Source organism: Choristoneura fumiferana, chromosome 15 (genome assembly GCF_025370935.1).
Source record: "Choristoneura fumiferana chromosome 15, NRCan_CFum_1, whole genome shotgun sequence".
NCBI classification, from domain to species: Eukaryota; Metazoa; Arthropoda; class Insecta; order Lepidoptera; family Tortricidae; genus Choristoneura; species Choristoneura fumiferana.
This window is the reverse complement of record NC_133486.1, coordinates 5,038,035-5,052,756: the sequence shown is the minus strand read 5'-3', so window position 1 is coordinate 5,052,756 and position 14,722 is coordinate 5,038,035. Positions and strand designations below refer to the sequence as shown.

At 36.0% G+C, this 14,722-nt stretch overlaps 1 protein-coding gene across 3 annotated transcripts in view; it reads left to right on the top strand.

Moving 5' to 3' along the window:
• The window catches only part of LOC141435508 (uncharacterized), a 56,739-nt gene extending 45,845 nt beyond the window's left edge, over positions 1-10,894 (top strand). For all 3 annotated transcript variants that reach the window (XM_074098202.1, XM_074098201.1, XM_074098203.1), the window contains exons 2-3: positions 6,015-6,151; positions 6,409-10,894. In XM_074098202.1, coding sequence (XP_073954303.1) covers positions 6,036-6,151; positions 6,409-6,685 — 393 coding nt within the window. In that variant the 5' untranslated portion in view covers positions 6,015-6,035 and the 3' untranslated portion in view covers positions 6,686-10,894. The remainder of the gene's footprint in view (positions 1-6,014; positions 6,152-6,408) is intronic.
• Positions 10,895-14,722: the final 3,828 nt, after the last annotated feature.

The following is a 14,722-nucleotide window of genomic DNA, read 5'->3' as shown; positions in this document are numbered from 1 at the left end:
AAAACCAGAGAAAGAGACCAGCACTGGGAATCGAACCCAGGTCCTCAGCAATCCGTGCTGCGTGCTATAACCCCTACACCACTGCTGGACAGGAATCTAGACACGAATTTTTCCTATGCATACATATCTCAGGTTGCTTTTTTCTACTACGCTTCTTAAGCAGCAGCACTAGCAACATCTATGTTTTGTCGATAGACGTCACATTCTTTCGAAACTAACCGCTCACCCACACAAGAGATGTCGCTACTAAGCAATCAGATTATGATTGGTTTTTTGGAGTATTTTTTATTTCAACTCCAAATTTGTTACTTTTACGGGTATCCCGTGAAACCATATCGAAAATACAAACTGAGACATGGATGCACATAAAAACCTGTGTATCCATGTCTCAGTTTGTATTTTCGGCATTACATTAGACCGGAAAGCCAACGAGTTGTAGTGGTCAATCGAGGCGCCGCAGTGTAATGCAACAATGCAAAAAAATCTAGGGCCGGTGGGACGTGTCAGATATTTTTGCACGCTCCGCTGTGGCAGATATTAATAGGTATAGGTTTGGACAGGCCTAGAAGGGCTACAAGCGAACGGATCGGACGAACAGCATTTGCTTTAGGTAATTGCCATTATTTAAATATGTTAAACACAGCATTGTAGTAGTGTTTATGGCGTCGAAATTGCGGCTAGAATTGAGCAAGTGTTGTTCATGAGTTGTCTGTGGCGTTACGCGTGAAGATGGACACGCAGATTGGGCCCTTTAATGCCCTTCATGAATAAAGATGCGTGTGCGTTTGCGGCCCTATTCTGATAAAATTTAAATAAAAGTTCGGCGTCGTCATTTAAGTGTCTTCATTTTTTAAGTTAACTTTCTTGATTGTTACCAGAGGCCTTACGTATTGTCTAACGCGCGGGCTCTTGCCATCGCTTTCACCATCTCTTTCTGTCACCGTCTTACACTGTTAGACAGAAAGAAAATAATGAATGCAATAGCAAGCGTTTGCATGTCAGACAATACGGCCTCTGTTTCATCGCGCTGGTCTGACAATTTTTTTTTTGGTTCACGCGGTTTGCGAATTTGCCACAGGTGGTTGCTAACCTTCTGTTTCTAAGTTGAATGAATGAATGAATGAATAATGAATGAATGAATGAATGAATAATGAATGAATGAATGAATGAATGAATGAATGAATGAATGAATAAAATTTATTTCGAAACAACAACAACAACAACAAAAAAAACAGATTACAAATTTCTTAAATCTAAAAGTGTATTGTGGCAGTTGTCTCAAAAGTTCCAATGGTTCCAGAATATACAAGGTATCTTTAGGTTTGCCGGTTTCCAAACTCGTCGGATTCCAAGCTAGTCGGATTCTAAGTTCATCGGATTCCAAGTTTGTCGGACCTAGTATTTTAATTTCTTATTTTGTGAATTACTCTACATGTGGTATTATCTATTTTTATAAGTATATATCTAATGCTTACGTTTACAAGAATACGGACACTGCGTTCCGTTCTAAAATAACAGATTTTTACCTTCCACACCCCATAGCAATTAAATGTGTTACAAACGAATTACAAAACGAGATCGCTGTTCGTTATGTAACATAAGATTCCTCGTTACTGCGAGCGTTGCAGCTTCGGAAAGTAATTGGGGCTTGACGATGATTTTTATTATTGTATCGTTATAAAATTTTATACCATAATTGATGATGATTCGAGGAAAAACTGACTGACGTGATTTATATGCAGTTGTATTATACTCGTATTGCGTAAAAGTTGAGCGCTATTTGAAAATGCAAAAGTTTGTGGTCCGTTGAGATAGAGTTGGTTATGCGATATCTTAATCTAGTTACAGTTAACTTCAACTAGTACTAAATAATCCATACTACACTACACTATCAAAGTCAAAGTCAAAATATATTTATTTAATTTAGACTATAACAAGAACTTATGAATGTCAAAAAAAATCTACCACCGGTTCGGAAAAACCTCTGTTGAGAAGAATCCGGCAAGAAACTCAACGAGGTATATTTTTTTTTAAATGATTTACAATATTATTAAATGATATGTATACATCACAAGTATTTAACACAACTTTATTTTTAACACAGTAGGTTCGCTATTTGAAGGGATCGCTAATGCGGATCGGAATTATTTCCAAATATCCCCTGTCCATGATATAATCATTAACTTTATAATACGCCTTAGATATTAATGTCTTCTTGACTATAGATCTGAATTTTGTATCTGTTTCATTTATAATATTTTTTGGAATTTTATACCATACTAATATTATAAATGAGAAAGTGTATTTGCATGTTTGTGTGTTTGTATGTTTGTCCGTCTTTCACGCCGAAACGGAGTGACGGATTGTCGTGATTTTTGACATAGAGATAATTTATGGGCCAGAGAGTGACATATAGGCTACTTTTTAGTCCGAAAAATTCACAGTTCTCGAGGGAACAGCGCATGAAACCGAATTCCACGCGGACTAAGCCGCGCGAAAAAACTAGTACAATATAATTTATGATCTAAAGCCAATTAATTCAGTACTCTGGAACTACACGTGTAAGACAGCGGCATCTATACGATACATATATGTTTTTGTGCACTAGGCATAGCAGGCATACCTCCTGCTGTTTCCACATGAATCAGCGTGCCTTCCAATAAAAAGCCTCTTTATCAAAATGCACAAAAATCCTTACTATTATTACAAATGTCATAAGTATGTGTATCTGTATGTACCTCTTCACGCTTAAATAAATCACTGTACCGATTTAAATGAAATTAGGTATGAAGATAGTTTGAGTCTCGCTCGGGCAAGGACATACTTAGTTTTATCCCGGAAAATTGCATAGTTCCCGCGACAAATTTTTCGAACTTTTCAAGACATACATACATACATAAAATCACGCCTCTTTCCCAAGGGGTAGGTAGAAACTATATCCTTCCACTTGCTACGATCCTGGCATACAACTCTCGCTTCCTCTACATTCATCAATCTTTTCATACGTGCACGTCGGTTTAGTTAGAGTACTCCTGACCCGACCTTTGACACTTCTTGACACAAACCTTTCAAGACATGTACTCTCCATATTTATGACTTACATAGTCAATAATTTATGTGGGCGCAGTAGGCGGTTTGATTTTATCAGAGAAAACCATAATTATGTGTCACACAGACGCAGCCTTGCTGCAGTTGCAGAACAGCGAAGTATTTGGTTTTCATTCCTCGTAAGAAATTCGCAGTCCCACACGCCGGTATCGACACATGATCCGCGACCTAAATCCTTCGCGGTTGCTGCGCGGGCGCAGTCTCACGCATCTGTCAACTGGAGCACGCTATATATAGACGTAGATCAATTGCATTGTCTCATATAACTAGCTCGGTGCAATCAATTAGTGTCTAAATTTGGTCTGGAACGAGCGAAATTAGGCTGGATTCGGTGCTAGATGGTTTTTAATTGGCTGGTATATTCTTAGCGTAAAATACTCTTTCTATGGCCGGTAGGATGTAACAGATATTTTTACACGCTTCGCTGTGGTAGATATCAATACAGGTGATTGTACACCTCATTAAGAGAAGTTTCCCTGCCGGCCGCGCGGCCGCGTTAGGTATTCGTTTGGGATATTGCTGTCTTTATCGCTCGTGACATAAGCGCTCGCAGCCGTCCCCCCCATGCCTTCCGCAACGTTCGTAATTTATATCGAGATAGCTATAGGCTTTTTAAGATTTGGGCGGTTGAATTTTGGGTTTCGTTGTTCTCATATTATACGAAAAGTATAGCACAGAAATCAATGATATTTTACAATCAAGATATTAATTTTATTTTCTATGCCTGTGGTTTTTTCGATTTTTGTAAAAATGCTTTATTAGTCTGTAATTCTCGTGCAAAGTTGACATCTTTTTTTTGACGATTTTTGAGCTCCTGTAATTCTGATATTACACATTTATATGAAAATCTGAAAAACCACAGTCATAGGATAATTACGTCTAGTCCATACTTACAAAATTTCATCTATTTCTGTTGCCTAGTTTTCAAATGAGACCGGGACTACGTTTGTATGGAGAATGGAACGAAGAGACTTCTCTTAACAAGTTTAGTATATTTTTTTATAGTGATAAAAACAATCCGCCACACCTGGCCCTACTAGGAAGTGAAAAATTCGAATTTCGTATCTTGCCGTCCCGCTGATGCTAATATTATTTAATATGAGAGTGAGAGGAACGATATTTTCGAATTTCGTAGTAGTCTAGCAGTCGCAAGAACGGCTACAAATACGGATGTGTTTAACAAACGGAGTCTCACGCGCGTCAATTCGCGTCGTTATTAACACCAGCGCTTGCGCAGCCTAGCGGTAAGCCTGCTAACTGCTGCTAACCCGAGGCGCTAACACGTGGACTGCATTTCGAAATACATGTACGGTTAATACTTCTATTTTACTTGCATAATAATATGTATGTATGTAAACTCTTTATTGCACATGAAAATTTTAAAATAAAAACACAGGTACGCAGAAAGAAGGTGTAGGTACTTATCCCTAATATATATTAAGATCCCTTAATCTCTTCTTGTTAACCTAGTTAGAAGAAAGTATATTATAGATTCTCAGATTTTGTCCGCAGTTTCGTTCTCGTAGGTAGTAAAATAAACGAATATGGTTCAAAAGGTTATTATTATTATTATATTTAGTTGTGTCCTATTGTTAATCAAAAGACTCGCTCCGATATTGCCACTGTTCTCTGTCAAAAAAATTAGCTTACCTAACAAAAATGAACTTGATGACCACAACAAATAAAGGCAGAGGATTTAGAATCCATCTGAAATATCTACTTTCTATTTTTTTAGCATGCTTGTTTTGTCTTGTGTGGTCAAGTACCTAGAGCAACAAGCAAGCTTTTATTTATCTTTGTTTTTTGGTGTTTTTTGTTGGGTCAAATCTTGCAAGTTAATTTTGACGCACTTTCAGGGGTCGAGGTGAATTGAAAGGACCCCGGACCTATATATTATTATTATTTAGAAGCCTGTAGAGGTGTCCCACTGCTGGGCAAAGGCCTCCCCCCATGTCCTCGACTCGACCCGGTTTTGGGCGATCTCTGACCAGCTGCGAAGAAAGGCGGCCAGATCATCCCGCCATTGTCGCCTGGGCCTGCCATGCCGCCGAAGTCCGCTTTGTGGTATCCAGCCTGTGGCTATTTTAGCCAACCTATTGGGTTCCATATGGCTTCTATGCACAGTCAACAAAAAAGTGTTTTTTTTTTAACCAATACTTATTTTAATTTTACCCTCTTCCTGTTGAGCTATTGATTCTTAATTTGGTGTAATTTTGATTTTCAATGACATTACAATTATTCGGTATCATATTGTGTCAAATGTGATGGGCACACACATTTCCAGTGCATACTCAATTATTTCGTCAACATCGCTTGTTTACAAATGGCCGTCCATCGCGGCCTCGTTTATAAGTGGCTTGTTTGATAAACATCCGATCGGAGCATTCATCGGGCTCTAAGTATACCTAGTGGAGTGGTTTGAGTGACATCTCCAATTTCTTGATACCTTGGGGATTATCTGAACAGTCGACGAACCATTACCTATTTACCTTTACGATTTACCATCACCAGTAATAGGATTCCGTACCTCATGACTCATAGTTAGCCACGCATGATTTTCTAGGTGGGCAATTTTTTTAAAGTCTGATGTGGCGCCGGCCAGTAATTTTAGAGGCACCTTACTACACAAACTTGTCGTGCTATTTGCCTGCTGGCCGATCAACAATTCCGGTCAATTTGAGGCCTGTGGGTCCAAGTTCTTATAGGATTAGGCGCGTCTCTGTCTATAACTGTCATAAAATAAGGCCAAAATGAAGAACATAATGTAAATGTCCACATTTTCCATGAGGATTTAGTAGAATCCCGGAATTTCAGTTAAACTGCTGCTTGATTTAATAGTTTAGGCGTATGAAGTCGCGAATAAAGGCATATTTCTTAATAATAAAATGTTGTTTCTTCTTCCACAGACAACTAGAGACCAAAGAGCGATGCGGCGCATCTCCCCTAACAACCCGGTGCGTAGGCGTCTCTTCGCCGACGCCGATCTGTCTGAAGAAGCTCGCATAGACAACTGTACCAATGTTCTGCAGGAGTCCATAGCAAGGTAGTTATAATCGGTATTATGAGCTTTTATTGAACTTGCAATGTACCTATGTATGTATGTTTATACGCGTCAGATCTTGCAAGTTAAATTGGGCTCACTTCCAGTGGCCAGATTGACTTAAATATTTATTTTATTGATCATTTTCAGTTACCTACTATGTCATTGTCATTATCTTAGTCTAAATTTATCAACTCGGCGCGCAACTCATGTCACTGTATTAAGATGTGTTGAGGGTAATACTTAACTTTTTTTTCTAGGGACAAAGCAGAAATGTCCAAAAAATGGAACTTCGACTTTGATACCGAAACACCTTTAGACGGACCCATCGAATGGTTCAAACGTGAAGGAGAGAACTGGGTAGGGTGGGAGAAGAACACTGATATCTGTGATGAAAAAGATAGCTTTCAAATGAAAATGGAGAATGAAGTTACCCCGAATGAAAAGACTGCTAAGGATCCGCCTGTTGTTAGAAAGAGGAGGAATGATTCGGCGTCCAGTGACAAAGGAGTAAGAAGGAAAATAAGTTTCGATTAGTATGAAGATTTGAGGTAGAGCTGTCAAACGCTTCAAAAGTGCCACACTTCACATTTTAGTTTTAAAATTATATTAGAATAGATAGAAACCTTATAGTATCTGTGTCTAGGCACAACAGGACATGATTATCGGATAGCGCAATCGCTTAATTCCAAAATGTGCGCTCTTTAGCTCTCAAGTGATGTGATATTCGAGTTTGAACTTATCTTACTACTGTCGGATCCAAGTTTTTAAAATGACTGAAGTTTAAGGAACTGATGTGTAGGTTTCTTTATAAGAAGTTTTGCTTCAAATACATGTGCGTGACCTCTTTCTTCAATCCCTAATGTCCACATACTTTTAAGAAACTGACAAGTAACGATTTGTAATTATCGTCACCATCATCAAAGCCGATTTATTCTTTAAATGCACTTTTATGTCCTTATTTCAAGTAATCTATAAATTAGCATTACTTGGATGATTGTCAGAATATGTCTCTATATCTATTCAGTCTTTTTCATCTTTCTTTCTTTTAATACGCTGAATCCCATTATTTTATATAGTTCTTAATACATGTGTTAAACAGGCCAATTTCTTTCTCTTTTCTTGTATTCCAAGCAAACTTCTTATAAATACACTATCTACTTAAACAATAATAGACGGATTAATAGTAACGCACTATTGTGTTGTATATTTAGTGTAACTTCATTGGCTATGAGAAAGACTACAATATATGTAATAGTCATTTCGTTAAGTTAAAACTCAACTGTAGATATTTATTTATAACTGTAGTCGTTTTCGGTAACTGTAAAAAGACTGTTTTGTGTAAAAATTTTAGCTTTATTTATTTTATTAGCCTTTATTTATCCGCTACGTAACATCACAAATTAAAGCGTAGGATAGGTGTTATTTAGGACTGCAATGTATTTTATTTACAAAACTATTAACTTACCTATCTTTTTAGTACTATGAGTGTATTATGGGCATTTCTACAAAAAAGTGTACCCTTTCTTTTTTTTTCAATTTTGGAAATTAATATGGTTTTTCCTACTCAAAATGAAAAGCACAATCGATAACGACAGTTTAAAAAAAATCCCAAAAAATGACAGTTTTGTGACGTTCTTTTCATACACTCAGTATGGGCGTCACAAAAATGACTCATTTTTAAAGAAAAGGTACACTTTTTTCTAAAGCGCCCGTATACAACGGCATAATCGGAAATACGTAACTTCAGACAACAGTAGTCAACCAATTACATGCTTTATCATTTTTTTCGAGAGCTCCTACGTAAAAAAAAACAGTAGGTAAGATGATCTTAGACATTGAGTTTTAAGTGATATTTTTTTTTTTTTTATTTATAATGGATTTCTTGGTTGACTATAATAGGTACAGTTGAACAAACTGAATCGCGTACCAGAGTGGGACCTTTTCATAATAAATCTAGCTATGATTTCTTGAATATGGTATCAGTAATTTAGTAGCACAAACTTCCATCCTGGAATGCGATTTAGTTTCTTTCATTTCATTGTTTCAGTTTCATGGTCTCACATTTGTTTTTTTTTTATGTCTTATAACAAATTCATTTTTCGATGTTGTAAAAGGGATGCAGTTCTTAAATCTATTGTCATTTGAAGTACTAGCTCTGAAATTAATCATATCGTGTGGCACTCAAGGATGTCAATATTGAGTCGTATACTAAGCTGACCAAAAACCGTATTACCACAGATTCGATAACAACCTCTATATCCATATCGAAAATACAAACTAAAACATAGATGCACAGAAAAACCAGAAAAAGAGACCAGCACTGAGAATCGAACCCAGGTCCTCAGCATTCCACACAGCTACACCACCACAAGCAGCTCGATGAGGGCTGAAGCATAGATGTCGCTAGTGTCGCTGCTTAAGTGACTAAATAAGAAACAAACAAGCTGACAAAGTGGTGCATCGGAGAAATTTGTGTCTGTAGTCCTGTCCAGTGGTGGTGTAGCGGTATAGCACGCAGCACGGAATGCTGAGGACCTGGATTCGATTCCCAGCGCTGGTCTCTTTCTGGTTTTTCTGTGCATCTATGTTTCCGTTTGTATTTTCAATATGGATTTTACGGGATGTCCGTAAAAGTAACAAAATTTAGAGATGAAACAAAAAATACAAAAAGACTCCAAAAACCAACCTTAACCTCTATAACCAAATGGTCGGCTCAACGCTAATGGTGTTAGCAAAAGTCGCAGAGTACACATTCGAGTGGCAACTGCTAAATTGCCATCGTATTTCATCGAAAAATTTCGTATTTGAGTGAAGACCAAAAAGTTGCACACCTTAACGCAAGTAGTTAGAATTACTACTAACTTTTCCATTGTGACAGAAAATTAATTTTACGTTGTTGTGGATAATTTTCTGTCTCGTTGGAAAAAAATATTGTAATTTTAACTACCTGCAATAAGGTGTGCAACTTTTTGGTCTTCACCCATTTATCCATGTTTTCTCAATTAGTTTCAGTACGATCGTACAGCCGTACATTTTTCGATACTTATGACATTTGACACTAAATAATAAAGTACCATAATAATGAATATGACAATGTCACTCATTTAATACAATAATTGGTTGACATTTCGGGTGCGGTCGTATTTCGATTGAGATTCGAGTTTTCCCGATGGTTTCCATTTCGGAGTCGAGGAGCAAAGAATGAGCATCAAACGTACTTTATCAAATGATCACAATAGATAGGACTAAAGGTATATATGCCTTAGTTTGTTTTGTACAGCAACCAAAAAAAAAACTGGAATGAATGGAGAATATGGTCACCCTACTCTTTCAATCTTTATTTTCATGTTGATGGACTTTGACGTAACATAGCACTGTAGTAACTTTTGTGGTAGTACGGTAAAAGGTCGGCCATTATTTTTAATTCGTTTTTCTTACTGCATCCAATGACACTGCGGTATGCGTATTGCGTAAATGCGCACGCGGCACCTTATCTTCATAGATCGTGTGATCTCTTCAGTTTCGAATAGGTAAAATTTTTGTTTGGTTAAGGACGAATATGATCACCGATTGATATAAAATTTATTTTAAGTATATTTTAAAGCCACAAATGTATACAGTTATGAAGATATTATTATTGGGGTTATTTTGCAACGGCATCGTTTAGAAAAAATCAACAGTAGGTAGCATGCTATACAAATTCAATTTGCATTCGTTGTTTTTTTAATCTACTCGTATGGTTATATGTTTTACAATATATACACCTACCCCTAATACATATAATTTGTGGCGATTTAAGTATAAATAGTGAGACTTATTTAGTATCTGCATGGCTTATTATTAGATTACATGTGGTTTTAAAAAGTACTTCCATGTTAGTCCAAAAATGTCGTTTAGAGTACGACAAAAAATAAAAAGTGCATGCAGAGAAAAAAAGATACACAAATTGCCTTAATAAGCATTTGACACCGAAATACAATTTTGTGAACTAAATGAAGTACTTTTTAAAAGCAAACGTGCCTTAATAAAGCCCTGCAGCTTTAATATAACTTAGGTAGATATAATAATTAAATTAAAAGTTTAAAAGCTAAAGCCAACTTAAAAGAATTCTTGTTATAGCTTTACACGCTAAATATAATTTACATCTAATGCCAATTAAATTATCATATTTTTATGACGTTGCACTCAAAGTACCAAATTTGGTGTCATTTACGGAATAGTAAATTATTATTCTTTAATTTTCTGGCAAGTCAGAAAACAACATTTTAAAACTGAATTAAAGTTTATAAAATATTGAATACACTGCGTCCTTTTAATCGAGCTCCAGACACAGAAATAATCCACTGCATCAACTTGCCATGAAACATCCTTAAGCGCAATCATTATCCCTAAAAATATGATAATTTAGTATGGCTTAGATAAAATCAAACAGCTACGTTCCAAAGTCCTGGTAGATGTTTTTATTTCTGATAGACAGTGATATTACTGATTTAACACAGTTTACTGTGAAACGTTAGGGTTCAATTTTCATACTTGTAAAAAATATTAATTTATGATATAATTTTAAGTATTGTAAAAACGTAGGCCTTTCTTTGTACGTTAATTTTTGTTTTAAAAAAGCAAAAATCTTTAAAGAATGGCAAGTAAGACATTTGGAATATTTATTTAAATTTGGATTTTTTTTTTCTTATGTGTTACTGAAATCTCTATGTAACTTATTCCAAAATAAATTGTACTTATTTATGTATTTTTTTACATTTAATGCATCTATTTTTCCTCTCTGTGTGTGGTTAGTGTTCAGCCCCTTATTTCTCGATCTGGAATGAACGACCTGATAATTCAAACCCTTAATACGTCACATTCTTAAATTATTTTCATTCATCATGACAATTTTACCCGGCTAATCAAATTATTTGCAATAATCATAATTTTTGGAATTTTTACTTGAATGCAAAAACGACATCTCGAGGGGCTATAATTTATTTATATATATTTTTTCATCATTTAAAACTAAACATGTTTTTTCTAATGAGAAACGCAGTAGGTACTTGCACAAAAATACTATGTTTATTTAATTTTACTGTAAACCGCCATTTTTCAAATACTGCATTTGCATAAGGAGGGCAGAATTACAGGCCGTAGTTTAACCGTGCTCGTGTATCACAAGAATGGTCTTAAAATGACTATCATAAAATTAAGACGCGCCTTACATAAATTTCGTATGTCATAGGTACAAATAAAAGACATATTGTACACTTTTTACGAGCACTAACGGGTATATGAAATGTTACCAATCATTTTTGTTCGTGACTTAGAAATTTTACAAAAAATACATTTTTTGACGATTTTTTGGGAACGAAACTGAATTAATTACAGAATATTCTACAGTTTACTAATTTGAAAACTCTAAATATTTGTACCTTAAAATCACGCGAGTCTGAAGTTTTATATAAGACTAACCAGTAACTTTTAAGGCCTTATTTATTTTTACCATGCAATTGGTTTTATTTGACTCTTGAATTAAGATTCGAGTTTTTTTAGATTGTGGATTTAATATTAAATGTACCTTATTACCACTATTTTAAGTTTATTTATAAATAATTTATTGTAATCTGGTTTGTCTAAATTAAAACAATTGTAGATTTGAACATGGTCTTATTTACAAACGAAATCCTCATTTTCTACATTTAATAATAAATATCGTGGGAGAATTAAAAAAAGGAAAAATACAATTATTCACTTGAACCAAAACTAAGTAAAGCTTGTAGTTCTTGTGAGTTATAGACAACAGTTACACAGTTAACACGTACACGGTTACACAGATACAGTCAAATAAGTATATAATATACGTAATGTATCATCATCAACCTCTTGAAAATATTGTACTGAACACGCAGCGTGTTATAGTCACGCTGCATATGCAGTCACCCACAGACCGCTCGTGTAAATCGATTGGCAGTATACTTCAACTAAACCAGGTGCAGGTGCAGGTGGTAGGACCTTGTGCAAGGTCCGCCCGGATTGCTACCACCATCTTGCTCGCTAATCCTGCCGTGAAGCAGCAGTGCTTGCACTGTTTTGTTTCGGCGTGGATAGTAAGACAGCCGGTGAAATTACTGGCACTTGAGGTATCCCATCTTAGACCTCGTGTTACAGATGTTTATGGGCGGTGGTGATCTCTTACCATCAGGAGACCCACTTGCTCGTTTGCCATCCAATCGATTAAAAAAAACCCTAATACATACGAGTATGTATGTGAGCTAACTTTGGGGGCGGCAGACGTGAGCTTGCCTTCGGAATCCAAAAGCTTAATGGTTACTTGACCTGAAATGTATATTTAAGTTTTTTATTTTTTTATTTATGACGGTGTAGGCATTCTACACTTCCACTGAACGTAGATATAGTTAGTTTTGTAACTAAGGGACCCCATACATCCCTGTATTATTACTTTTCTTTTTGTAATTTTTTCTTTAATTTTATTTTGAAAAAATGGTTTCTGCCAACTTTCTTGCGGCACATTCTTCTTGGCAATGATGGTCTTTCCGAAAGCGCTGGTAGTTTAAAAAAATGACTTGTAAAAGTGCCCATTGCGGCCTATTTACTGAATAAATGATTAGAATTTGAATTTGAAACAACAAACCTACTTGCAAACATTCTTATTCATCATACATGCTATACCCACAAGGCTCATGAGTGAGTATCTTGTACTACAGTCTACTCGGATCGGAATTATACGTTTAGAAGTGAAAATTGCGAAGGCACATACAGCCACACAGGGTCTTAAACAAAATGACTCTACCATAGTCAATATTTGTCGCCAAGTCACAGCCGGATTTTTTTTCTTAAAAAAAGCTTAAAAATGATACATTCACCAATAAAGGTTCGCTACCCATGCAGGCTATCCGGTTGTCAACCACATAACACCGCATTGTCGAAGACTTCCTGCATTGAGAATCGGACACCCGACCGTTGGAGCCAACGGTTCGGAACCGCAGGCGTCAGGACACGCGGGTATACCACCGATTACTCGTCTCTAGGCGACGTGTGCGCAACATGCACTATCGTTCACTTAGGGGTACCTTATAACTGTAGGTATGTATACTCTCTATTGTACATAAGAAAATAAACAACAATGTCATAGTGGGTTGAACTACGTGTCATTGATAAACCGATATTATGTATTCATTTTGTATACTTTACCTTGCATACTTTACTTTTCAATTCTAATTTTAATTTTAATATTAATACTATTTTACCAATTTTAGATCTTTTATTTTGTTTTTATATTGTGTAGGTTTTGTTTATTGTGCATTAAAACGCAGCTATCTTCATTGTTAATATGTCAACTCCGGGTCCCAAAATACAGGCTCAGCTTTGTTTGGGATCCACTGTATTTAATAAATAATTGATTGTAATTATCCTGGTGTTAGAATAAACATTTTTTATTTATTTTTTTCATACTGATAGTAGCGCAGGCGCCAATTCATGCTTAATACTGCTTACCCTCCATATTCCCTAGTGAAACATAATAAAGTGTAATATAAATTTATTTTCCACCCATCCCTCCTATGAGTCATTTTCTTGAACTCTTGATCTTGATACGACACGCGACGCCGACTTTCTCCCTTATTTGATAGATGTAGCTGCGCCTAGATTGACCTCTTCCTCTCTTACCCTCTTTCCTTCTAGAATGGTCTTAAAGAAGCCGTAAACTCCACCGAGAAGAGTAAAAGTTTGAAGAAGAACTACAAATATTTCCGACGTGTCGACTTATTCTTTTTAGTGATTTTGATCTTGTTAAGCCGCAGGACGAGTCCGTTGCGTCTGCGCAGGGCGCGTGACGCTCAGATTGCATCGCGTGCGGGTTCCGTGGCACCTTCCCACGGAACGCGTTTTTTCCCTTTTTTTACTGGAATGATGGGCGGGGACAAGGGTATGAATGCTAGTACGCATTAAAAATATTTAAATCAGTTTACATAAAGATAAATGTATTATATTATATATTTTGATTATAAACTATGGAAGGATGGGTTAAGATATAAAGGTATATTTTGCATTTGATAGCGACTATGACAAAGTTTTATAAACCGTGTTATTTTTTATTTCTGTTAACTATAGGTAAAGGAACATAGAGGTCAAAGGAAGTTAAAAGGTAATGTAATACAAGATAGAAAGATTATAGGTAAAAGTGCATTATTGATGCTTCTCTTATGTGTCACGCCAATGTCACTCGTTAAGTTTATGAATTTTACAATTTGACTTTTAACGATGATTATGAAGTTTATTATTATATATTATAGTAGGGGAGCCCAAGAGGGGATTTCGGGATTTACTAAAGCGCGACAGATTAATATACAGGGGGATACCTTGTACCCGGTTAAGTCCTTCCACCAACTATGAGCCCCATATACATGGCCGCCCGTCAAGGATAAAGGATCAGATTAGTAAAAAAAAATTCATCATCTGAAATTCTATAACTATAACAATTCCCCCCACCGATGAAAAGGTATATATTATATGACATTTTTTTCTTCTTATGATCTAAGCTTCGCAACCCAATAGGTCTCTATG